The sequence below is a fragment of the Staurois parvus genome, unplaced genomic scaffold (genome assembly GCF_062004578.1).
Source record: "Staurois parvus isolate SC_StPar_1 unplaced genomic scaffold, SC_StPar_1.0 ptg000175l, whole genome shotgun sequence".
Lineage (NCBI taxonomy): Eukaryota > Metazoa > Chordata > Amphibia > Anura > Ranidae > Staurois > Staurois parvus.
Window position 1 is genome coordinate 9,509,533 of NW_028317971.1, and position 27,882 is coordinate 9,537,414.

The following is a 27,882-nucleotide window of genomic DNA, read 5'->3' on the forward strand; positions in this document are numbered from 1 at the left end:
CCTCTTACCCCACCACAAAAAAAATGAATATTAATAATAAAAAAAATAAAAGCTGATGGAAAAGCTAAAAAAACTGAAAAACATAGGAACAAATGAAGCAACAGATGCGTGCCTCTGAAATGCAGCCTCAAGGATTGATGAGCTGCAATATATTACATTTTTGGTGTTGGGTTTAATACTGCTGCATAAAAGGTTGTATAAAAAGGGGAGGGGCAGAGGAGCTGCAACATCACAGAATGTCTCTTCTTCACTTCTAGAAGAGGAGAGGGCTATGACCCTGGGGGAGTGGGAGAGAAGAGGAACTGTTGTTCTAGGGAATTGAATCTTCCTAAGGTCGTCACACTCCCTACAAGTTAAAAGACTCATTAAAAATAAAAAAAGTGTTTATAGAAATAAACAACGCTGCAAGTAAGTTTTCAAAATACTTTCATTTCTGTGCTTTTCACTGCAAGTTGGTGACAGGGTCTATTTGATATAAGCTTTTCTAACCTTACAACACAAATACATCTATGTTCTTTATAAAGAAAAAGGTCAATATCATTTAATGTATATATCACAAGATGCAGCGCTAATGACTATAACATATATGCATAAATCAAGAAATCTGTCATAAATGACTAAACAGTAGAAAGTTCATAAAATGGGTGACTTTAGTGCTCTCTTCTCCTATATATCCTCCTGATGGTCAGGCGTTTGTGCAGAATAGTGCTGAAGGGGTGCACACTCACCAGAACGCACAGATAAATGAGCGTTTATTATAGATTCCCCTTTAGGATCATCAACTGGACATGCTGTGGTATTACGACAAAACACCTTCCAGACCTCCTAGATGTTCCTGTATATTCCCTGGTTTAGATGACCTGCGTACTTCTCCTTAGGATCAGCATACGATTCGTACCCCACAGAGAGATGAGTGGCTAGAATGGGTACTCCCCAAGGGAGTCAGAACAAAACGCATCCATAGTGTAGTAGGTCATATAAGGATTTATTTAAAATTCAGCAACCCGTGTACACGGAGTAGGAGGAGCCAAGAACGCCGTGACGTCATACCGCCGGAGCATCGTGGCGCTCCGGCGGTCATTTTTAATACTGGACGGTTAGTCCATTTTGTTTACCTTATACCGTGTACACGGGTTGCTGAATTTTAAATAAATCCTTATATGACCTACTACACTATGGATGCGTTTTGTTCTGACTCCCTTGGGGAGTACCCATTCTAGCCACTCATCTCTCTGTGGGGTACGAATCGTATGCTGATCCTAAGGAGAAGTACGCAGGTCATCTAAACCAGGGAATATACAGGAACATCTAGGAGGTCTGGAAGGTGTTTTGTCGTAATACCACAGCATGTCCAGTTGATGATCCTAAAGGGGAATCTATAATAAACGCTCATTTATCTGTGCGTTCTGGTGAGTGTGCACCCCTTCAGCACTATTCTGCACAAACGCCTGACCATCAGGAGGATATATAGGAGAAGAGAGCACTAAAGTCACCCATTTTATGAACTTTCTACTGTTTAGTCATTTATGACAGATTTCTTGATTTATGCATATATGTTATAGTCATTAGCGCTGCATCTTGTGATATATATTGTTTTGAGGGTGTTTGGTACCTTATGCTCAGCTGCTATATAGATGCGCTCGTATTTATTCTTTTTGAATATCATTTAATGTGTTTTAAAAAAAACAATACTGCTCAAAATCCGAGTTCTCTGTGATAAGCGCACATTGAACCTATTTTATAATTCCATCTTCAACAGAAAATTCCCCAACTACTTTTTCCATATTCATTTTATTATTCTTTCATTTTGGTAATTTTCACCTTTAAGTGGTTATAAAGCCTAAACATTTTTTACCTCAAAGTGGTTCTAACGGCAGAAGTTTTTTTTTTACCTTACTGAACTCTATGCATTAAGGTAAAAAACCTTCTGCGTGCAGCTTCCCCCTCAGCACCCGCTTCTCTACCCCCTTATACTTACCTGAGCCTGATCTCGATCCAGCGATGTACATGAGAGCAGCGACTCTCCTGGGTCTCATTCTCCTCATTGGTTCACACAGCAGTGGGACCCATTTGCTCCTGCTGCTGTCAATCACAGCCAGTGAGCCAATGAAGAGAGAGTGGGGGCGGGACCAAGCCACACTCTGTGTGTGAATGGAGCCTGCTTGAGTGCCCCCACAGCAAGAGGCTTGCTTTTGAGGGCACTTGGAGGGGGAAGGAGCCAGGACTGCCAGGGGGGACCCAAAAAGGAGAGGATCAGGGCAGCTCTGTGCAAAACCATTACACAGAGCAGGTAAGTATGACATTTATAAAAAAATTACAACATTTACAATCACTTTATTTCATTTAGGTAAAAAATATTTTTATAGTAGCACCCCCCCCTCACACCCTTCCCCCTTATACTTACCTGAGCCCCCATTCAATCCAGCACTGCGCTCATCAGCAGCTCTCTCTCCTTACTTTCTAGTCTTACAGGCTCTGCTGAGGCAACAGCAGCCATCCCATTGCTGTCATTCAAAATCAGTGGGGGATTCTCTGTGCCTATGGATGCAGGCAACAGGGTTCTGGAGCATACCCACAGGTGTGCCCCCATAGGAAGCAGCACTCGCTAGAGGAGGAGCTAAGAGTGCTGGTGGGAGACCTGAGAAGAGGAAGTTTGGGTCCGCTCTGTGCAAAACCATTGCACAGAACAGGTAAACATAAACCTATTTGTTATTTAATTTTTTTGCTTTTACAATCACTTTAATGCATAGCTATTATAAATAAAAATAATTTACATAACCAGAAAGACCAGGTGTCAACAAGTGCCTGTACAAATTTGGATTTCAGGAAACAATCAGTTGTGTACCTGTGGGGCTTCCAAGTCTATGACTTTATCTCCAAGTTATAGATCTGTCTGATCTGCTATTAGACCAGTAAGTAGTGCAGGTACCTGCCTATTGACCACTGAGGCACCTGCATTGTGTGGGGCATACCAGAGGGGATGAGGTTGGATCTGTAACTTGAAGCCGAAATTATGGCTGTTACAGAGTGTGCCAGGCAAGGTTGGAGGCTCCTTGGACGCACACAAGAATATTTATTGAAATCTGAAGGTATGTGGTACAGCGGTCTTGCCGTAAACATTTCTGTTGTCAGATTGTCAGACATGACAGGATGATTGCTGTGGTCTTACCTGCACCAGGCTCTCTTCCAGATGATAATGGTTGCCTTGGTCCACACCCACGTACTCATGGCTATGCCAGTGCCAAACATGGCAAAGAGGTTAATCTTCTCAACCAGGAGGCTGGGCCTGTTCTTTATTTCACACTCTGGAATGGGCTTATTAGTTTGGGCTGCAATAGTCACATTGGCTTCGCACCTTAAGGACAGCAAAAGTCAAAAGTACATGATTTAGAACCCTGAGACCAGAAGGATAAAAGTTTCGCATGTTGGTTCTTACATCTGGGTGTGTTGTGTGCAGGGCCGGATCTAGAGGGGAGCTGGGGTGGGCTGTGCCCCCTCCCCCCCAATTTTTCTTGTGCTCCCTCCCCCCAGATTTTGCTTGTGTCCCCCCAGATCTCTGAGAGTGCATCCACTGATCCACTGAGCCAGTTTGATGCAGAAGGTTGATTTAAGGGGCACTCTGATGAGGGCACCTGATGTAAGGGGGCACTCTCATGGAGGCAGCTGATGTAAGGGGGCACTCTGATGGGGACAGCTGATGTAAGGGGGCACTCTGATGGGGACAGCTTATTTAAGAGGGCCCTCTGATGGGGACAGCTTATGTAAGAGGGCCCTCTGATGGGGACAGCTGATGTAAGGGGCACTCTGATGGGGTTAACTGATGTAAGGAGGCACTTTGATAGGGATAACTGACCATATGTGAGGGGACATTTTTATGAGGACAATTGATTCAAGGAGGGGCTCTGTTAGGGACACTGATGTAAGGGGGCACTCTGAAGGTGACACCTGATGTATAGGGGCACTGTGATGGGGACACTGATGTAAGGAGGCACGTTGATAGGGATAACTTACTATATGTAAGGGGACATTCTTATTAAGATAATTGATTCAAGGAGGGGCTCTGTTAGGGACACTGATGTAAGGGGGCACTCTGATGGTAACACCTGATGTAAGGGGGCACTCTGATGGGGATACTAATGTAAGGAGGCACTTTGATAGGGATAACTGACTATATGTAAGGGGACATTCTTATTAAGATAATTGATTCGAGGAGGGGCTCTGATAGGGACACTGATGTAAGGGGGCACTCTGATGGTGACACCTGATGTACGGGGGCACTCTGATGGGGACACTGATGTAAGGAGGCACTTTGATAGGGATAACTGACCATATGTAAGGGGACACTCTTATTAAGATAATTGATTCAAGGAGGGGCTCTGTTAGGGACACTAATGTAAGGGGGCACTCTGATGGTGACACCTGATGTACAGGGAAACTGTGATGGGGACACTAATGTACGGGGTACACTGATGGGGACACGATGTAAAGGGAGACTCCGATTAGTAGTCACGATGTAGAGAAGCACTCTGAGGACTCCTGATGTAAACGGGGTCTCTGATAGGACATCTGATATAAGGGAGCACAGGTTTTGTTTAATCACCGTAATCTAATGACAGTCTAATACATACTAGTGTTTCCCAGGTCGTAACACTGTGTGACAGACTGTCAGTGACTCACACATAGTGTTGACATTATGCCCCCTGACTTTTTTTATTGCACCCCCCGATCAGATAGGCTAGATCCGGCCCTGGTTGTGTGGTGATCTTCCAAGATGCTACAATTCCCTGTACAACGGCATAAAGTGTTAGCAGAGGAGCTTGTGTCTGGTAGGATGTTGTTGCTCTTTGAACAATAAAGTAAGCAGTGGTGGTAGGGCCTGTACGTTTTGTTCTTGTATGACCTTCTCAGCTAAAGTCCAAATTTCACCAACTTAGCAATGGTGTCACACTTCCTGAAGAAATTCTCCAAATGTAGAGTAAGCAAATAATGCAAATATTGGCCACAAAAGTAGAAACTAGAAAAGGTCACCTGTGAACCCACATCCCAGCCTGAATTTGTAATACACTCCCTATCCACAGCCAGTTTAAACTCACTTGTAAAAGAAAACACAACCTGTCTATGAGATTCCAGCTATGAGTGTACATTTGACTGGACCAACTGAATCAGCTTTCTAAGTGTTGGCTAAGTGTATATTTAAATTATGAAATTAATAATTTATGTTGCCATAATAATACCCAGAAGTGTAACTTTCCCCTACTGACACACCCTTGCCCAAACATTTCAAGCTACATGTTCTAGCAGTCAATTTGCAACTACTATTGCTCCTTCTGAATGTTATGTAACCCTTAAAGTGGTTGTAAATGCCAGATATAAAATATGAACAAAGTATAACCCTCTATAGTGTGTAATTGTCTCAATCCAGAGCACTAAGTGTTATTTCTGTCTGCTGCCTAGTTCCTCTGCTATCAGCATAAATAACTTCTGAAGAGTTTTCCTGACACCAAGAGAGAAAAGGGAGCATGGGAGGGCACAGTCTGTGATTGACAGCTTTAGTTATGTTCCTGTGTGCTGTGCCAATGGGGTGTGTCCCTTCCCTCCAATCAGCTCTCAGAACTACCCTCATTGAGTGTAAATCAGCTCCCCGCCCCCTGCTTTTCAGAGCTGAGAGATCCTGTGTAAATTATGCACTATAAATGGAAGTAGGGGACAGATGGCTGTAGATAAATAGGTGCAACCTATGTAGGAAGATTTGTTTAATCTCTGTGTATCACCTGAGGCCAGTCACTTCACTGGGTATATGTGAGGGTTTACAACCCCTTTCAGTAAATATAACTGTAAGAGTTTGATTGTTTTCAGACACATAATTCTCTATTCAATTTGACTATTACAGCCCCAGTCCTATCTGCGCCCTGTGTCCCATCCTTACTTCTAGTGATAGCAGTTCTTACAGAAGAAGAGAACTTTAAACACATCACTGAATATGGGAGATGTAAGTAGTAGGCGGGAATGGTGCATTTTTTTCTACTATTAAAAACATACAGCTGAATGATTATTTGCAACCCATTTTTACAGAAAAGATACAATTAGGTCCATATATATTTGGACACAGGCACAATTTTCATACTTTTGGCTCTGTATGCCACCAGAATAAATTAAAATGAAACAACCCAAATTAATTTGGAGTGCAGACTTTCAGCTTTAATTCAAGAGGTTGAACATAAATATCAAGTACAAATTTTAGGAACTGCAACCATTTTTATACACAGTCCCTCCATTTTCAGGGTCTCAAATGTAATTGGACAAATGAATATATTCATAAAATGTTCATTTTTTTAAATATTTTGTTGAGAATCCTTTACTGGCAATGATTGCCTGAAGTCTGGAACCCATGGACATTACCAAAGACTGAGTCTCCTCCTTTATTATGCTTTGCCAGGCTCTAACTGCAGCTGTCTTCAGTTGTTCTTTGTGGGTCTTTCTGCCTTTCGGTTTGCCTTCAGCAAGTGAAATGCTTGCTCAATTGGGTTGAGATCAGGTGATTGACTCAGCCATTGCAGAATATTCCACTTCTTTTCCTTCAAAAGCTCCTGGCTTGCTTTTGCAGTGTGTTTTGGATCATTTTTCTTCTGTACTGTGAAGCCCTGTCCAATCAATTTTGCTGCATTTGGCTGAATCTGGGCTGACAGTATATCTCTAAACACTGCAGAATTCATTAGGCTGCAGCTGTCACATCATCAATAAATACCAATGACCCAGTGCCACTGGAAGCCATGCATGTCCATGCCATCACCCTGTCTCCACCATGTTTTATAGATGACATTGTATGCTTTGGATCATGAGCTGTTCCAAGCCTTCTCCACACATTTTTCTTCCTGTCATTCTGGTATAGATTAATCTTAGTTTCATCCATCCAAAGAAAGCTTTTCCAGAACTGGTCTGGCCTTTTTAAATATTTTTTTGGCAAAGTCTAATCTGGCTTTTCTATTCTTCAGGCTTATGAATGGTTTGAACCTTCTGGTGAACCCTCTGTATTTGCTCTCATGAAGTCTTCTCTTGATTGTAGACTTTGGCAGTGATATGTCCACCTTCTAGAGAGTGTCCTTCACCGGTCTTGATGTTGCGATTGGGTTTTTCTTTACCATAGAGAGGGATCCTGCGATTATCCACCACTGTTATCTTCCATGGACGTCCATGCCTCTTTTATGTTGCTGAGCTCACCAGTACGTTCTTCTTTCCTCAGAATGTACCAAACTGTTGATTTGGCCACTCCTAATGTTGCTGCTATCTCTCTGATGGATTTGTTTAATTTTTGAAGCCTTACAATGGCCTGTTTCACTTGCATGGACAGCTCCTTTGAATGCATGATGTAGATTCACAGCAATAGATTCCAAATGCAAATACCACACTTAGAATCAACTCCAGAGCTTTTACCTGCTTAATTGATTAAGAAATAACGAAGGAGTAGCCCACACCTGGCCATGAAACTTTTTGTCCAATTACTTTTGGTCCCTTGAAAAAGGGGGGTGGCTACTCTTAAGAGCTGTAATTCCTAAACCCTTCTTCAAATTAAACCTGAGAGTGCGCACTTTCAGCCCATATCCATTATATAACTATAGCTTGAGTATGCTTTGGTAAATACCTGAAAAAAACTGAAATTGTGCCTGTGTCCAATTATATATGGACGTAACTGTACGTTTAGAGTATGAAGCAGGATATTGCTTGACTGATAATACTCACAAGACATATTCACGAAAACTTCTCTCCCACTCTGCCTGGTTAAAGAAGTCATAGAAATGACAGCTGAAGGTGATAAGTACAAATCCAAAGGCTAAGAATCCAAATATTCCTGTATCAGAACACAGCACAAAGGGCACATTTATTAAAAAAAAATTACAACAATTAAACAAATCACACAGGATAGGTTTTACCAACAGCATGCAAACAGTCATATACAGTTGTGCTCAAAAGTTTGCATACCCTGGCAGAAATTGTGAAATTTTGGCATTTATATTGAAAATATGGCTGATTATGCCAAAAAATGCTCTTTTATTGAAGGATGTTGATCATATGAAGTCATTTATTATCAAATAGTTGTTTGGCTCCTTTTAAAACTATAATGATAACAGAAATCACCCAAATGGCAATGATCAAAAGTTTACATACCCTGGAATGTTTGGCCTTGGTATAGACACACAAGGTGACACACACGGGTTAAAATGCCAATTAGAGGTTAATGTCCCACATATATGGCTTTTTAAATTGCAATTAGTGTCAGTGTATAAATAGTCAATGAGTTTGTTAGCTCTTACGTGGAAGCACTGACTAGGCTAGATACTGAGCCATGGGGATCAGAAAAGAACTGTCAAAAGTCCTGCGTAACAAAGTAAAGGAACTTTATAAAGATGGAAAAGGACATAAAAAGATGTCCAAAGCCTTGAATATGCCAATCAGTACTGTTAAATCACCTATTAAGAAGTGGAAAGTTATGGTATCTCTTGATACCAAGCCAAGGTCAGGTAGACCAAGAAAGATTGCAGCCATAACTGACAGAAGAATTTTTCGGGATTCAAAGAAAAACCCACAGACAACCTCAAAAGAAATACAGGCTGCTCTGGAAAAAGATGGTGTGGTTGTTTTTAAGGAGTACAATACGGTGATACTTGAACAAAAATGAGCTGTTTGGTGGAGGTGCCAGAAAGAAGCCACAGAACCTGTGGAATTAATATGTGTTCAGTTTTAAAGGGATGAAATGGCAACCCTAGATCTTCTTCCCATGCTAGCTGTCACAATTTTTAAAATACGAGGCCAGGCGGGGCTCCACCTGCACAGCCGTGTCGTCCATTCACAGAGTTCTGTAAATGGGAAGCTCTTGACAGTCTTGACAGCCTTTGCAGACATTGGCTTGTAGTTCTCAGTAAACTGCTACAGCACTGTTGAGCGCTCTGGTAGTTCATGGATCATTCCTGTCAGTGTGAAACTGCCTGCCCCTACGATGTATGAGCAGACAGATTACACTGACAGTTTGCAGGAGACCTGGATGGCACCAGCGACCTGCTGATCACTGGTGCAATGCTTTCCAGGCTCTTAAAACCAAAAAATAGTAAATATAATTTTTTTTTACCTGCAACAAAATGTGCATTTATTACTTTTCGTTAAAAGGTGAATTTAGCCTTTAATATCCTATTTAATGCTAAGCAAATATTTGTATGCTAGAGTGAACTCTTCAAAATGTATGACATTTAAAGAGATCACACGGATTAAGTTTGTGTAGGTGGCTGATCATCACATACACAGCCAATCTGCAATTATTGGCCACACATTTCAGATGACTGAATTGTATGTCTGGCCAAATGAAAAAGAAACTGATGTACATTGCTGCACCACATTAACACTTCCCCATGTTTTATCTCTTTAAAAGCACTACAAGTAAAGAAAAATATATGTGGATCTGCCAGAAATCCATCCCTATGAAATCTCAAGCAGTATTATCAGCCCTGACAAGTCATTCCTTCTGGACTACAGAATGCCTTGCCTTCTTAATTTCCATAACATAGGAGAAGCTGTTCTGTATTTCTGTACAGGAGAAATGGGCAGTGATGACAACACTGCTTGATATTTCAGCGTCCCATAACAAATGTTGTCACGCTAAACAAGAAGGTAGAAGCCCAATGGATTTATGGTATGAAAAAAAAGGCATTTCTCTGTGCTTGCAGATAAAACATTGAAAATGGAGAGAAAGCAGCAGATACCAATTTTTATTACAGGAAACTCTGCATAGAGGCAGAGATTCACACTTAATTTCTGCATAGATCTGGAAGAAATTGATAAAGCATACCAAGATTCAAGAAATATTTAGAGAATATTTGCTTATCCTGGGGTTCAGCTTTAAATTACTCAGAGATTGAATAGGAATTTAGTTACCTAGCCGCAGCATGGTCTCATTAATTTTACTGGCAGCTTTCTCACTGAGGAGTCCTGGATGATTGCTTTTGATAGAAAATAATGTCATTACACCTATAGGAAAAATGTAAAAAGAGAAACAATGTGAACAACATTATGCACAATTAAAAAAAAAGTGTATATGAATATAAGTGCATCCACTTCAAACACATTTAAATTGTGAATTTTTGCAAATGTACACTGGAAAATTTCAGCCTAGTTTTGGATCATTTCAGATTAGGATGAATAATAATAATATAACTGTAACAATCCTAAGGAATTAGACATAAATTCAATTATATTACTCAATCACCCACGACCAATAGTAAGGACATAATTAGGATTTTCCCCTTTATACAAAAGCACAAACACTAAGGTCATGAAATACCAGTGATACAGCAAAATACACTTAGAACTCCATCCAAGTCCTGGCTGGGAAACTCATAGTTCTTTTGAGATTGGTTATGTCTGCCAACATTTGATTCCATAGGGGCTGCACAGCCTAAATTAGTTCTAAATAATGCAGTTACTAAGACTTTGCTTTAGTATCAATCAGATGTAGGCGGTGTGGCAATAATTCAAGAGGACCTGTAGCCTTTTCAAATTTGTGTCACACACATACAGAAAGCTTTTAATTTCATCTTAACCACTTGCCTACCAGGTACTTTTACCCCATTCCTGCCTAGGCCAATTTTCAGCTTTCATAACTGTCGCACTTTGAATGACAATTGCACGATCATGCAACACTGCCCCTATATTACATTTTTATAATTTTTTTTCACACAAATAGAGCTTTCTTTTGGTGGTATTGAATCACCACTGGGTTTTTTATTTTTTTGCACTATAAAAAAAATAGGCCAAAAAATTTTAAAACAAAAGTTTTTCCTTGTTTCCATTATAAACTTTTGCAAACATGTAACTTTTCTCCTTTACTGATGAATGTTGATGAGGCTGCATTGATGGGCACTGATGAGGCAGCACAGATAGGCAGCACTGATGGGCACTAATAGGCTGCACTTATGAGGTGGCACTGGTGGGCATTGATGAGGAGGCACTGATGAGGCTGCACTGATATGCGGCACTGATGGGCAGTGATAGGTGGCAATGATGGGCACTGATGGACACTAATAGGCAGCACTGACAGCACAAATTGGCAGCACTGCTGGGCACTGATGGTCAGCACTGTTGGGCACTTTTAGGGCTGCACTGATAATCAGTGCCCTGTGATTGGAGACAGCTGATCACGTGGTAAAAGGCCGCTGTGATTGGCTCTTTACTGTGTCATGTGATCAGCTGTGTCCAAAGGACACAGCGATCACAGAGAGCACCGTGCGGGGGAGGGGCGTTCTGGGAGGACGTCATATGATGTCCGACCAGAACTGAATGGTCGCGCTGTAGCTGTCATTCGGCTATACCCACATGGAAGAAAAATATATTTAAGAAAATCTGAAGAATATATTTAAAAAAAAATATTTTTAAAACTATATATTTTTTAAATATATTTTTCAGATTTTTGTTAACATATAAAACAGTAATTTTAACATATACTTTTACATATATTTGTAAATGCATTCCAAAAATGTAGATTTGTATATATTCAACATGCAGTACATATATATATATATATATATATATATATATATATATATATAAATATATTTTGAAATATATTGAATACGACCAAAATTGTAGTATTTCAAATATTTGGCAATATGTTTGGGAAGAATATTTTTAAAATATATTTCAAATATATTTTTCTTCCATATGGGTAGTGTGGTCAAGCTTAATCAATTAAGCTTTAACAATAAAACCTGGAAGCTGATTGGTTTCTATGCAGAGCTGCACCAGGTTTTGCACAGTCCAGTTTCTTAAAATCCCCCCATACTGTCAATTACATACTGTATATGGTAGCCAGAAACCATGTGATCTTTGTCTAGGCTGTAAGTGACATAATGGTGTTTATTTGCTAAAGACAAATTGAGAGTGTACTTTGCAAGTTCAGTTGCTCTTTGTAAGTGCAATTGCTCCAGAGCTTAGCAAATGAGGTAAAACTTCACTTTACAAAGAATGCCTAATCACATGCATGGGAAACAAAAAAAAACAGCATTTTGCTTGCACATGATTGGATGATGGATTTCAGCAGTGTTACCACATTTACTAAGCTCCGGAGCCACTACACTTGCTTGCAAAGTGCACAGTCTATTTGCCTTTAATGATTCAACCCCTATGTGCACAATTGTTTTTTTTAACGTATTGTTATTTTTTATTAGTGACATGTGGTTTATTGGTTCATGTAACACATAATTTTGTAATCAGTTAAGCACATGGCTCATACTTCCTAGATCTGCATAGCACAGCTGCTGTCAGTGATTTAACCCCCAAATAACCCCTTAATGCAAGCAAAAATGTATAAACTGATTTAATTTAAAGAAAAATCATTAATTTTAATTGCACATTTGCCATGTTTTGTATTAGAAACATGTTGGTGTCATGGCTATCAGGCTTCATCACAGAAATAAATATGTACTTATTTAAAATTATCCCTAGTGAAAGTGGAAAAAGCTTAATTTACTTCTTTCTACTTAAAATATAGAGAACATTATATCATATATTTTTGGAAGCATTGATCCCTCCACCACACTCATCCTCCCAAAAAACATATCTTCATTCTGTATAGTATGTAATAATAAGTTACTACCAAACAGGGGCGGACTGACAACTCATGGGGCCCCCGGGCAATAGGGGATCATGGGGCCCCTGTGTCCTTGCCCAAACTCAAAAAAGCCTATGAAAAAGGTACCAGGGGCATCTCATGGGGCCCCCTACTGACCCCGGGCCCTCAGGCAGTTCCTGAGTTTCCAAATGGTCAGTCCGCCCCTGCTGCCAAATGAACAGACCTATGGCTGAAATGTGAAATTCCAGGGAAGCAACTGAATTACAGTGGGGCAAAAAAGTATTTAGTCAGCCACCAATTGTGCAAGTTCTCCCACTTAAAAAGATGAGAGAGGCCTGTAATTGGCATCATAGGTAGACCTCAACTATGAAAGACAAAATGAGAAAAAAAATCCAGACAATCACATTGGCTGATTTGGAAAGAATTTATTTGCAAATTATGGTGGAAAATAAGTATTTGGTCAATATCAAAAGTTCATCTCAATGCTTTGTTATATATCCTTTGTTGGCAATGACAGAGGTCAAACGTTTCCTGTAAGTCTTCACAAGGTTGGCACACACTGTTGCTGGTATGTTGGCCCATTCCTCCATGCAGATCTCCTCTAGAGCAGTGATATTTTGGGGCTGTCGCTGGGCAACACGGACTTTCAACTCCCTCCAAAGGTTTTCTATGGGGTTGAGATCTGGAGACTGGCTAGGCCACTCCAGGACCTTGAAATGCTTCTTACGAAGCCACTCCTTCATTTCCTGGGCGGTATGTTTGGGATCATTGTCATGTTGGAAGACCCAGCCACGTTTCATCTTCAATGCCCTTGCTGATGGAAGGAGGTTTGCACTCAAAATCTCACGTTACATGGCCCCATTCATTCTGTCCTGTACATGGATCAGTCTTCCTGGTCCCTTTGCGGAGAAACAGCCCCAAAGCATGATGTTGCCACCCCCATGCTTCACAGTAGGTATGGTGTTCTTTGGATGCAACTCAGCATTCTCTCTCCTACAAACACGACGAGTTGTGTTTCTACCAAACAGTTCTATTTTGGTTTCATCTTCATATGACATTCTCCCAATCCTCTTCTGGATCATCCAAATGCTCTCTAGCAAACTTCAGACGGGCCCGGACATGTACTGGCTTAAGTAGAGGGACACGTCTGGCACTGCAGGATCTGAGTCCCTAGCGGCGTAGTGTGTTACTGATGGTAGCCTTTGTTACGTTGGTCCCAGCTCTCTGCAGGTCATTCACTAGATCCCCCCCGTGGGAGATTATCAATGGTCTTGTATGTCTTCCATTTTCTAATTATTGCTCCCACAGTTGATTTGTTCACACCAAGCTGCTTGCCTATTGCAGATTCAGTCTTCCCAGCCTGGTGAAGGTCTACAATTTTGTTTCTGGTGTCCTTCGGCAGCTTTTTGGTCTTCACCATAGTGGAGTTTGGAGTGTGACTGTTTGAGGTTGTGGACAGGTGTCTTTTATACTGATAACAATTTCAAACAGGTGCCATTGATACAGGTAATGAGTGCAGGACAGAGGCGCCTCTTAAAGAAGAAGGTACAGGTCTGTGAGAGCCGGAAATCTTGCTTGTTTGTAGGTGACCAAATACTTATTTTCCACCATAATTTGCAAATAAATTCTTTCCAAATCAGCCAATGTGATTGTGTGGATTTTTTTTCTCATTTTGTCTCTCATAGTTGAGGTCTACCTATGATGCCAATTACAGGCCTCTCTCATCTTTTTAAGTGGGAGAACTTGCACAATTGGTGGCTGACTAAATACTTTTTTGCCCCACTGTACATTGTTTAACCTGCCGACACAATTGTAATTTTGTTTAGCAAGTCTTGTGATTCGCATGCATAGCCAGGGACGTAACCCTACGAGGTTCTGGTTCAACTCTACAGCTTCCTGTGTCCCCTTCATGTTAAATGTACAGTGAATTTGTATCTTCTGATTCATTGTACAATCAATAATCTTCTGACACTGGAAGCTGCAAAGCTGAAATCAAAGGATCACTGAATTAGAACTACAGGCAAAACTTTTTTTATTATTATTTTGGATAGAGCAGGGGAGGGTTATAACCCCATGTCAGATTTTTTTTGCCATCTGTGCCCCATTGCAGAGATTTCCCTCTTTCCACAGGCAACCAGAGGAAATCCCTGCAAATTAATGGAATTCCTTGGGAACCCCCAGGTCACTAGAACTAGTGTCCCCACTGGAAGATTTCTTCTCTATTCTTTTCTTGGGACAAACCAAAATTTTGGATTTTCCTTTACTTTCTCTTTCAATGCCAATGGTAAACAGGACAAATAGAGATGGTGAATCTCCCTAATTGGGGGACAGACTGCAATAAAAACTGACAAGCATTCTAATCCCTCTGCACTCTATCCAAAACTAAAATAAAAAGTTTTGCCTTTAGTTATAGTTTAAACGCAAGAATGAAAAAGCAATACATTGCAGCTTACCAGTCCTTTCACATGGTGGCTGTATTAGTTTTCATTTTTCAGGCTAAGAACATTTTCAGCAAGTACAGAAAATATATATTGATCTTGCCAGAAATTTAAAATCTTTGTCACTTCCTGATCTTGAAGCAAAAACAATTTCATCTTTTTTTCTGTAAACTACTAATCTCCATATGGCCAAAGTAATAATGGAAATGGAGGAAGAAAGACATGTTGAAATCTGGGTGAATGCCATGGCTCTCTCAAAAGACACAATGTGGAGATGAGTATCGCCACCCAGAGACAGGAAGTGCTTAATTCATAGAATTAGCAAGATAAAATAAAGGAAAAAGCCTATTAAAAAAACCAAAACAGAAAACCAATGTAAGCACCGCATCTAATGACTGGTAAGCTACAATATATTACATTTTTGTTTCAGATACACTTACAATAGCAGGGTTAGCTGCCTAGCTATGCAGTTTGTCAAATACGTCTGAAGCACAAAAATAATAAATCAACAAAATGGCTATTATCTGATTAGAAGTCTGATTTTTCCCATTAATTTTACCATGGCACCAATTCCCACATTTAATAATCTCACCTCTGATTAAAAAATAACCTCCAACAATTAGTACAATTCCAATTGGAGCCAAGACAAAGCCGGCTCTATAGCGGTAGTTCTTGTATCCCACAAAGCAGATCCCACTCACAGAGTCTCCATCAACCTGTTGGAACACAGCAAGCAACAAATGAATCCTCCACTCAGAGTACGTTTGTGAATGGAGGGCTATTATGCCATGCTACTATAGCAAAACTTGTGTTTAGCATTTGCATATTAAATATGATAAATATTATCATAAAAATATAATAAAAATGGTTATAAAAAATGTTGCTGTGTTGTAGGGGTTAACTCTGCTATCTAATAATGCAGTGGTTCTCAACCTTCCTAATGCCATGACCCTTTAATACAGTTCCTCATGTTGTGGTGACCCCCAACCATAAAATTATTTACCCAGTAATTATAATTCATGAATGTCGTTTTACCTCCAATACTGCTGCTTTCAACACAGTAGCTGCTTTTAACAGAGTAGCTGCTTTCAACACAGCAGCTGCTTTCTACACAGTAGCTGCTCTTTACACATCGGAAATATGTGTTTTCTGATGGTCTTAGGCGACCCCTGTGAAAGAGTCGTTCGACCCCCAAAGGGGTCGCGACCCACAGGTTGAGAACCACTGTAATAATGACAAGTATTAAAGTAATAATACACGTGCACATGACAAGAAAAGTGTTTTCTCAAAAACACAGTTAATTATTGATTTAATTTATATTTAAAATGTTTTTAAATTTAAAAATGTTATTATTGATATTAATTATTAGTGGTGCTGTGAAATGTAAATTCTGGTGCCGAAACCGAAAATTCTGGATGCACTTGGCAGAAAACTGAAACGCACAGTTTTTACAAGGTAATAAATATATAGTAAGCGCTCAACAACAGTGGCAGCAGCTGAACATATAGGAAAACGCATATAAAGTCCCACAATTCATATATATAAAAAATGCAGAGCTTACGGAAGTGATAATGAAACACAGTCCAATGAGAGAAGTGCTCCGTGATTCCTAGTGCAAATGGTAAAAATTCACACTAACCAGACAGCGCGAAAATATACGCATGTGTGTATATATCCTGAAGAATCTCCTCTCCACTCGGATCTGGTCAAAGGAATAGCCGGAAAAGATAGAAGTCCTACGCCCTCATGTGGTGAAAGAATGGTCCAGCAGGTCAGAGAAATATCTGGGTAAGCCTCCCCCTTCACAGGAGCTGACACAGGGATCACTTGGGGCTGTAAGAATTGAAGAAGCTCCTCACAGGAGACATAGGGAGGTACTCATAGTGTAGTAGATAAGGCTTTATTATGAGAACATAGGTGCATAGTGAACAGGGTATATAGCAAGTATGAATGAACACACTGACCCTTAGAAAATAAAGATGGCCGCCGGGCCTCCTCGTGGCACCGGCGGCTTAGTGTCAACGGCGTCCTGGGTCCCACCCAGGACGCCGTTGACACTAAGCCGCCGGTGCCACGAGGAGGCCCGGCGGCCATCTTTATTTTCTAAGGGTCAGTGTGTTCATTCATACTTGCTATATACCCTGTTCACTATGCACCTATGTTCTCATAATAAAGCCTTATCTACTACACTATGAGTATCTCCCTATGTCTCCTGTGAGGAGCTTCTTCAATTCTTACAGCCCCAAGTGATCCCTGTGTCAGCTCCTGTGAAGGGGGAGGCTTACCCAGATATTTCTCTGACCTGCTGGACCATTCTTTCACCACATGAGGGCGTAGGACTTCTATCTTTTCCGGCTATTCCTTTGACCAGATCCGAGTGGAGAGGAGATTCTTCAGGATATATACACACATGCGTATATTTTCGCGCTGTCTGGTTAGTGTGAATTTTTACCATTTGCACTAGGAATCACGGAGCACTTCTCTCATTGGACTGTGTTTCATTATCACTTCCCTAAGCGCTGCATTTTTTATATATATGCACAGTTTTTACAATTTTTTTTTACTGAAAGTGGAGTTCCAAACGTTTTTGTGTTTATTAAAAGTCAGCAGCTACAAAAACTGTAGTTGCTGACTTTTAATAAACACACTCTCACCTGTCCTAGGGTCCAGCAATGTGCTCACTTGCGCTGTGACTTCTTTCCCTCTTCTCTCCCCGGCGCTGGCATCTCAGCTGTGGGCACCAGGCTGTCACAGCTTGTGACTTCACAGCCGGGTGCCCACTGAGCAAAGCGCGAGCCCTGCTGCATATCCTGATTAGTCCGGCTGTCTTCTGCGACCTGTAAAGGTTCCAAGGAGACTGCGGAAGGGAGGAGGGGGCTGAACTTCCATCTCACTTTGTCATGGCGAACTGAGCAAGAAGTCGGAGTGGGTACCTGTCAAAACCAGGTATCAGCTCCCCCCCAAAAGGTGCCAAATATGGCAGGGAGGAGGCAAAAACTTTTGGGTGGAACTCCACTTTAATTAATGTGGCTGTCAATTTTGCATTGAAGTCACTAGGGGGCATTTTTGCATTGAAGTCAATGTGGACTCGATTTTGCATTAAAGTCTATGAGACACTATTTTGCATGTATTGGCACCTTTTTTCCTATCGGCAAAATGCCAATAACACAATTTTTGGCCGATATCTTTCAGCCACTGATATATCGGTGCATCCCTAATTGAAATAGTTGAAATGTATAAAATATATCAGTACAAATCTATTTCAGCTAAGGTGGTATTGTTTCTCAAGGTAACTACATATTGGTCTAATAACAAAAATACATGATGGTCAGGTTAAGTGGCTGTAGTCCTATTGGTTAGTAGTAAACATACTGTATGTGACACATTTTAAATTTCCCTTTTTTTTAGGACAATCTTAAACTTTAGTCAGAAAATGAAGTCTGGATGGATCACTTCACACTGACTCCTTTTGCAGCTATAGTTATGTAAAACATTAAAAATAAGCACCTATACAGTTTAAAATGCAGTATTGCACTGTCTCACCCTGCTCTGCACAGCCTCAGTTGTCCTGTATTGTCGGCACTGTGCCGATAATCAGTGAGTCACTAGAGGCCAATCTGCTGATAGCCTCAATATTTACTGCTCTGTGAGGGGGAGGAAAAGGCAATGACACAGTCTGAGAAGAGGGAACATAGATTAAAGAGAGAAAAGAAAATCAGGAGAGGTGAAAGAACAAATTCTGCTGCCAGGGAAACACAGAATAGTTAAACTTAAAAGGAGAGGATCTGATCTCCCTGATATTCTCTCCTTTTTCTGTAAGGCTGCATTCACACTTAAGCGTTTTGTAGCTTTGCAGCTCGAAGCTCCAAAAAAGCTCAAACTTAAAAAATCAATTGTTCTCATGTGTGAACAGGCACCATAGAGAACAACTGATTTTTTTAAGTTTGAGCGTTTTTGGAGACTTCGAGCTTCAAGCTTCAAAACGCTCAAGTGTGAATGCAGCCTCAGCAGTGGCAGCCTGTGAACTTCAGCACTGTAAGGCTCCATGAACACTAGCAGTTTTTTAAATTCCTAGAAGCTGTTAGTAGTATTTTTTTCTGCTCCTAGAAGCTAAATACAGTAGTGTTATTCTATATGTCCATGTACACTACTTTAGGCTATTTGCATTTTTTGAGCTTCAGCGTCTAGGAGCAGAAAAAAAATTGTTTTTGAAAAGTTTTTTTTGAGCGTTAAAAAAAATGCTAATAAACGCAAACTCTCGTAAACACTTCTAAACATTACTAAAACGCTACTAAAACGCAATTACCAGCATTTTTATAACCAGCATCTTTTACAGCATTTGAGCCTAAAGCTTCTGTCTACCTTCTCCTCTAGCTGAGGCAAGACATACAATCAAGGCTGGAAATGCACACCTTGTAATTACATATAGTGACATAAAATTTTTGAGACCAAACAGGGGGGAGTTTCCAATAGGGAAGCGACTGCTCTGAGATTCAACAAAATGGTAGCCTCCAGCAAGAAGAAACAGGGGCAATTCTGGAAGCAATTAACAGCACACATTAATTTTGGTAGCAAAATTATTAATGTGGAATGTATGTTCTGTACTGTACTGTAGGTTTTCTGCAACTTATATAAAACAAATCAGAGGGAATTAATATGACATGTGATAAGTGTCTTCTGCTTTGATATTTTTGTAATCTTCCTCCAAGCCCCGAAGAAAACTCCTAGCTTCAGCAGTAAGTTAAGTAAGACCACTGTACTCTGTGTGAAAGCAGTGGTCTCTCTACTGTGGTTTGACATACCTCATGCTGAATCAGACCAATAGCCCTGCAATCAGCAGGGAGCATGCGCTTGGCTGATTAGAGTGCTGCAGACTTGTCTCAGTAGTGGGCATGCTAGACAACTATAGAGAGACCACTACTCTCACACAGCGCACAGCCATAGAAGATCTCTGCTGGAGCTGGGTTACAAAAATAACAAACAGTAAGAAACATATCACATACTATTTTAAATCCATTTTATTTATGTAAGTTGCTGAAAAACTTGGATTTAGCCTCCATTCACATTTGTGCGTCTTTATTTTCATGTTTTTTAGCCAGTTTTTGCAGCACATTGATGTACATTTTTGATACACTAGGTGCTATCATTCTTGTATCTGCTTCTTGTTTGTCCTGTGTTGTGTACTTGTACTATCTGAGCAATCATCTCCACTATGATATGGTTTTTGGCAGCAACACTGTTCATGGAGAAAAAAGTGGAGAGGGGTTGTATCTCATTTTGTATAAACCTCATGGGCAATGTCCTTCAGGCTTGCAGGAATCCTTGTAATTGTTGTTGCTGGTATCATACAGCAATATCCTTGACCTTACCAGCAATATTAGTTCTTCATTATGAAGCATGGTGTGGCCTACTTTCTCCATCTTCCTATGTAGACTCTTTAGTAGATTAGATGTTGCTAGGAGGTTATGCAAAAAATGCACCAAAAATGCATTAAAGTACATGTACATGTGTGTTTCATGTGCTCCCACTGAAATCTACAGGGCTAAAAACACACTATGATACACCAAAAGACATGCATGCACTTTTTCCCAAGGCCAATAGAAGCTAACTGAATAGGTGTGAAAGGGCCCCATAGACAATTATGTAGTTCCTATTGTTGGACACCATTGTACAATGAATTGCACAGCTTTGGAAGAGTACTACTTTATTCCTGATGAAGGTGGTGGACTTCTTAAAATTTGTCCCGAAACAGTCAGTACAGATTTGACCTTTAAATATTTCAAAACAAGAAAGGCAGAGACGCTCATCATTAAAGCCAAATTCTAGTTTATTGAAAGTGTAGTGCCCCTCTAGTTAGTCAGGGGGAGCTAGTTAGGTTTTTAGTTAGAGGCTGGATAGCAGCCTGGTATGAGTTAGCCTAGAATGAGTCAGCCAGGTAAATTTAGGTCAAGACTGAGGGCTCTGCAGGTCAATTCCCTGATACCCCCCTGCTCTAGAAGCTTGAGAAGTTTCTAGAAGGCAGTGGGTGGGGGTAAGAAAGGGCTGATCAGCATACTCAAGGGATTCTGACCAATTCCCAAGCAGGAGGCTTGCCATGTGGTCAGAACAGCCCTTACACATGAGGCCAGGAAGTAGTCAGTGTCGGGTGGAAGAAGGTGTGAGAAGGCTGGATTGTGGGCCAACCTGCAGGCAGGAGCTGGGAAGGACGATCTCTCAGTCTCAACCGTCCCCTGAGAGAGAACGGTCTTGGAAGCAAAGAATAAGCCAGCAAAGCATAAGACCTGAATGCAGCCACCAACCCACATGCTTACAGGAGAGGACAGAGTGAGTAATCCTGCACCCCCCGGCCCAGATAAAGGGAGAGGGAAGCCGGGTGCCAAACCAACATAACTCATTGCCTGGGGCTGCTCTACTACAGTGCAGTTTCTGGGTCTCATTTCTCAGGGATTCCCTCAGGCAGCTGGGTGAAGAGGAGGATTCATCTGGGGTCTGAGGAGGTACACCAGAAGTGCTGCAGAGCTCTTCAAGAGAGGATATTTGTCTATGCACTTGTACAGAGTTGCTAAGGAAATTTGTCCTCATGTTCTACAGTTCCTTGGGCATCCCATACACCCTTCAACCCCAACCAAGTTCAATACCCCTTCCCACAAAAACAAGCTCAAAGACTGTTTACTGTCTCCAGAGTGCAAGTGTGGAAGAAAATGCGTGTGGCCTGGCTGTGCAGAACTATAAGGAGACCCAAAACTCAGCAACTCCTAAGGAGGTAGTGCTACAAAAGTAATGCACTAACAGTTCACCTGGTGTCATAGTAGCCCCCAGCATGTTTCATTCCTCGCAAGGGCTTAGTATTAGGACATCCTATGACTAAGGTCCTGCGAGGAGTGAAATGCATTGGGGCTTCTTTGATAGCAGGTGAACTGTTTGTGCCATACTTTCAATAAACCAGAATTTTGCTTTTATGGTAAGTGACTCTACCTTTCTTATTTTGGAATATACAAAGGTTATATGTGTGGTTGCTCAAGACCATGGAGAACGAACTCCTGCAGCCAATAGAGAATGCAAGCTAAGTATAGTCTGCAGCAAAGCATTGTTCATTTATACTCAGTGCAAACTACTATGTATCATGTACAGATCATTAACCCTTCATTTTGTATGTTTGTGAAATGTTGTTTTCTTCACTGTCAGAGTAAAGTTTTTTTAAAGTGTTTAGGATTTGAAGGTAAAATTTCTGTGTTCTATAATACTAATGTCACAAAATGCTACAGAGTAGTGCCCACTACTGTAAGATACAGTAAATACATATAATATGTCTATTGAGTCATGTTACCTGAGCCACTGCAAGGATGGCCACTGTGAGGACAAAGGGAATAGACCACGTAACCAAGTGGAAGTACGAAGTCTTGCCGGAGAGGGGCTGGTGAGTGGTCCCCAGGGCTTTAAAGGAGGTATGCCAAGCATATGTCAGCATAACAAACCAGATCACTCCTGACATCATGGAGTAGTAAACAATGACAAATATAATTACGCAAGAAAGTGTTTCATTTGACCTGAGAAAGCAAAAGAACAGAAAAATATGAACATTTACAAAAAAAATGACTGCAATGTGAGTTTAAAATAAACCTGCATATTTGTTTCAAAACCTTTTTACCAGTTTTATTAATCACAGAGGATTTCGGCCTCATGGGCACCAGAAAAGGTAAATATTTACTGACTTCTTTTTCAGGTAAGGGGAGTTTAAATATAATTGCATTAGGATGCTTTAATAATGTGTATTTTATTATAATAAACATACTTAAGGCTTGAAACTAAGACAGATATGAGTGCTTCTTGCATAGAAAAAGGAAGTTGTGTTAATTTTGACATCCCAGAGACCTTGATATACTCATTGAACAAAGTCCTTTCAAATTGTTTAGCTGGCCTTTTGCTACCTCCACACGTGGATTCATGTTGATCCATATGGTCTCTGCATACTGTACTTGACTTTTGACCCTATCTTTGGCCAACTTTTGCAAGTGATGCTTGAACTGCTTGAAGCTGCTTGCAAACATGTCTGAATTACCGTATTCACTAGTAGCAGCATTCACTGGAATGGGAGGGGACTCAAAATATACAAGAAAATGTAAGGCCATCCAATGAAGGATTTTGTTTATGTCAACACTGTGCTACAGTCCTGGATTGAGGCCAAGGTTCCCAGATCCAAATCAAATAATGTGAAATAAATAAAGCTTGTTTACATCTGTGGCAGTGAATGGCTGACCATCTGGCTTGTCCAAGCTCTACTCTGTTAGTGGGCTGTTGTAGCAGATAAGGAGGATATATTTACAAAATGAACTGGACTTACGTGGGCTCTCCAAGCCTCATGGTACCATCTCCCCGGCAAACAATTTCTTTACGAGCACCATCCATAAACTGAGCAAGCCAACCAATGCTGCCCATGAAAAAGCAGGCATTGACATAAAAAAGAATCACAGCAGGGTAGCGGTTGGAGTTTTTCCAATCTGAGAGAAATGTGGCCTGGAAAAAAAATGGAAGAGACCAATACATAGTCACAAACAGGGACTGTAACCACCAGGTTAATAGGGGTTAGGGCACTTGCAGACTGAGGATCAGGAGGTATTTTCTGATGTGCTGTATGTTTCTCATTGGTCAATTTAGTGATAATTAATTACTATACTGTAACTGAAAAACACACTACTCATAGCTAAACTGCACTAACCCCACTACTGCTATCTCTGGTTTAATGCAAGTTGGCAATGGGAAGTGTGTAGTACACCGGGGAAACAACGATCTGTAATTATCTCTAAAGCGGCCCACAGTGAAAGTACGTCAAGTGCATACAAACATTACTGTCAAGGATAATGGAAAGGATACATACATACTGAGTATTTTTAAATAATAATGTGAATAACATGAGTGAATATATCACAGCAATAGACATTGTTTGTCTAGAGCAGCCATTCTTAACCAGGGTTCCATGGAGCCTTAGGGTACCTCCAGAGTTAGGGGTTCCTTCGATGGTAGCTGAGCGACTTCCCATTTGCTGGGGCCTGCAGAGTTCCAGGGCCAACACCACTTGGCAAAGCCAGCATCAATGATCTATCTATCTGTCTGCAAGGGTGGCATTCTAACCACTACTGTAAGGGTTGCATTCTTCTCACTGACCAACAATGTAAGGACATTTTTCTCACTGACCCCAATGTTTAAGCAGGGATTCCCTGAGACCTGAAATTTTTTACGGGTTCCTCTGGTGTAAAAAGTTTGCGATAGGCTGGTCTAAAGCAACATTAGAGCATTTTAAGAAAATTCACAATCTGTTCATAGAATCAGCATTTAGAAGGAGAATACTTCAGGTATAGGTATAGAACTTGTTTCCTTTGTGTAATGTAGTGGACAATGGATCTCATCCATTAATGGACGGGATTTAGTACTTGGTGATTTGCACAACCTGACTGCAGTTAATTTACTAAGCAAAGATTAACTGAACTGTAGAGAACATCTCCATTTCTCCAAGTAGCCAATTTATTATTTAAATTATGAATATCTGAAGGCTCACTTACCAGTGTAAAAAATGTACAAAATATGGTGACTGAACTGAATATGGCAATGTAGACATGCATTTCTCGGTGTTCTTTCTTGGTAAATAGTGGATTCTCACACTGAATGCCACAGCCCTCCACATCTTCGTACCAGCTCTTTGGGTTGTCCGTGCGGACCAAAGGAGCCTCACATTGCCCGGAGCTGTTAAATTTGATGTTTTGCACCTCATTCTGTAAAAAGTACAATTCATTACTTAAAAAAACCCCTATGGCCTCAAGTACTTTAACATACCAAAACACAAACAATACTTTTAGTCAGGCAATAGTAACTCAACCAAGCTATATTGGCATACAAGTGTAAATTATAATGGTTATTGGGCAATATTATTTCATATTTTAGTTTCATACATTTTTTGTAATGGATGTTTTATATCTGTTTGTTACTATTTATATACAGTCTATATTTTACAAATAAGCATTTACTACAGGGATTACTACAAGCATCACACAGGATTCAAAACACTTTATGGCAGGGATAGGCAACCTTAGAGAGGTGGAGATTTACCTGAACAACATGGGAGAAGTCAAAGATCACCGGGCACAGTGTCGCCTACTAACACCTTATTTAAACCTCTAATTGCCGTACTACCATGTCCCAGTCACGTGCATTGCATGGCAATCATGAATGTAAATCAGATGGTGAGGATATATCGCCTCCTCACCACCTGTCAAATACACTCAGATCGCTTTTCAGAGGAGCAGCAGTGCCAGCTGCACTTATGAATGAGACCCTAGTTGCTTTCAGCAGCTGCACCATTAGGGCTTGTTCATTCAGCAAGATGGGGGGTCTTCAGTTGAGTCACAGTTCTATTGCCCCCCAATCCCTACCTCCTTTAGCTGCTGAGGCAGCAGCCAAAGATGTACACATGCCACAGCAGGAATTAAACCCCCCCAGTTGCTTTTGGTGGGTGCTACTGCCTGCCAATCATGACCCATTCAAGTAAATGGGGCCACTCTGCAAGCGCCTAACAACCGTGTGCTTCTGCGGGGTCCAAGGGGTTAAAACAGGTAGAGAGAAAGCAACACGCTGCTGCCTGCTTTAACGCCTTGTTTGCTGTACTGCACAAGGTTGCATGGCACTTGCAGATCAGCCTCATTTACTTGAATGAGTCATGCTTGGCAGGTGCTACACGCACCAACCATGACAGGACGTACAACTCCTGCTGCACCTCTGACCACTGCAGCTAAGGGGGATACAGTTGGGGCAAGGGTGGTAAAAACATGTCTTAACTATGGAGTTTTACTACCCCCAAACTGCAAATGTAAATGAACCCTTACTGTTCTGAGCCCCCTATAAGGTTGCTTTCACACTGATGTTCTACGATTTACATGTACCACGGGTGCATCGCAGTGCATCAGCGACTTTCCTGGGTTAGCTTCGCTTTGCCATAGACCTTTATTATGTCCTGCAGATGTCGAGCACTTTCTGAAAGTGCACAAAACTCTTGCATTCAGGAGTTTTGGTGTGCTTTCAAAAAGTGCACCAAACCCACAGGATATAATAGAAGTCTATGGCTAAGCAAAGCAAACTCACAGGAAAGCTGCAGGTATACTACACTGCACTCGTGGTGTGGGTAAACAGTGTGAAAGCAGCCTTATACGATTATGACCATTGTATTTTTTCACACTGACCTGAAAATATCTTCTTTCCTGCAGCTGGCACCACTCTGGAGACCGCTAGCCAGGGTAAGAGGCGGAGTGCAGTTGGTATCGCTCCGCATGGGACAGGAGCCAGCACTACAGAGGAGATATCGGCTTATGTGGCTCTTGCTCCCTACTACAGCTCCAACTTTATGAATAGTCCATCTGCGTTGTACTCTGTTTGATGCTCTGGGGTGGCGGGTCAGCAAGCTCAGACCAGTCACCTGGCCGTGATCTACTGGTAGATCGCGATCTACTGATTGCTAACCCCCACACTATGGGGTATATTTTTAAAGCAGCAAATCTGACATTCACCAGACATTCGCTGTAGGTTAATATTCCGGTGCATGTTTTTTAAATTACAGTGAATGATTCAACTCCAGTGACAGTAGAGAGGCAGAGGGCTAATTCATTAAGTCGTGTTTAAAGGATAGCCTGAGCTACTGAGCTCTGTGAACAACAAGCTTTTATAGGAAATGCAGAAAGGACATCCTATAAACCTCATGATCTTGTTAGCGATTCCTTGCTACTCTATACAGGACCTCTTCTCGTTATGTTAATAAACCAAAGGTTTGTAGTGCCTGCTGCATTTTGGTGGGACATAACCCAGCTGTTCATTAGGCTGACCATGCTAAAAGTTTTGGGAACCTATTCTGAGATGGCTAGAGAGCTATCAGTCATTATGACAGGACCATCTGCTCCCACTCCACAACAAAAAAAATAGTCATCTGCTCAAAAGAAGCCACCAGAGGCTGATGTTGTTACTGCTAATTATGGCATTATTACAGAGCAGTCCATTGTAAACAATTGTGTTGCTAGCTGTGATTGGTCACAGTGATCATAGGTACAGACTGGGCCAATCGCAGCCCATCTGTGTTAAGTGATTAACTGCGGCTAATGAATCAATTTAATTCAGTAAAATGTTTTCTTTTAGCAATGAAATTCACTGCTATAAGCAATCATAATGTGTAAAAAAAAATATTGATCACTTCCCTAGAGTAGTACAATGTTACTATGGTAATATTATATTACTCTAGTCACAGTGTGTTATAAAAAAAAATTGTAAAAAAAGAAAAGAAAATGTAATAAAAAATGTTTTTTTATTCGCACTACAACCAGTCAGTGTCCCTGATCACCGCCACACCAGTTGTATGATGACACTGTACTGCACTGGTGACAGTATGTAAAAAAAAAATTGTGACAAAAATGATGTAAAAAAACTTGCCCTGCCTCTTACTAAGTACCGCAGACTGTCTACTTTCCATAAAGGGGTAATTTCGGGAATATCTGTACCGTCCTGACATTTTTGGGCCACCAGAAATGAGATAGGCCATCAGTACATCAGGATTGACCGATTTTCAGATATACCATTTTATATGCCAGTTTATAAACGAATTTGACAGGCAGCTCAGAGGCAATACGTGGCCTCCTCACTGCCTGTATTAACTGTGCATTGCACGCAGCTGTTGCCCTTTGTATCTGAATGGGTCACATTTATTGGTGGTTCTGCCTGCCTAAAGGGACATGAAGTATAATTTTTACCACTACTGTGTACCATGTACTAACATTGCCAACTTGCAGCTCAGCACCTCAG

The 27,882-nt window shown here is 41.0% G+C and overlaps 1 protein-coding gene across 1 annotated transcript in view; it reads right to left on the reverse strand.

Annotated features, from left to right (window-relative positions):
* SMO (smoothened, frizzled class receptor) overlaps positions 1–27,882 on the reverse strand; it is a 65,689-nt gene that overhangs the window by 14,614 nt on the left and 23,193 nt on the right. The window contains exons 3-9 of the mRNA XM_089676937.1: positions 24,609–24,818; positions 23,393–23,565; positions 22,379–22,598; positions 15,644–15,767; positions 9,922–10,014; positions 7,738–7,846; positions 3,170–3,355 (exon numbers count right to left, since the gene is read on the reverse strand). Of these exons, the coding sequence (XP_089533063.1) occupies positions 3,170–3,355; positions 7,738–7,846; positions 9,922–10,014; positions 15,644–15,767; positions 22,379–22,598; positions 23,393–23,565; positions 24,609–24,818 (1,115 nt within the window). The remainder of the gene's footprint in view (positions 1–3,169; positions 3,356–7,737; positions 7,847–9,921; positions 10,015–15,643; positions 15,768–22,378; positions 22,599–23,392; positions 23,566–24,608; positions 24,819–27,882) is intronic.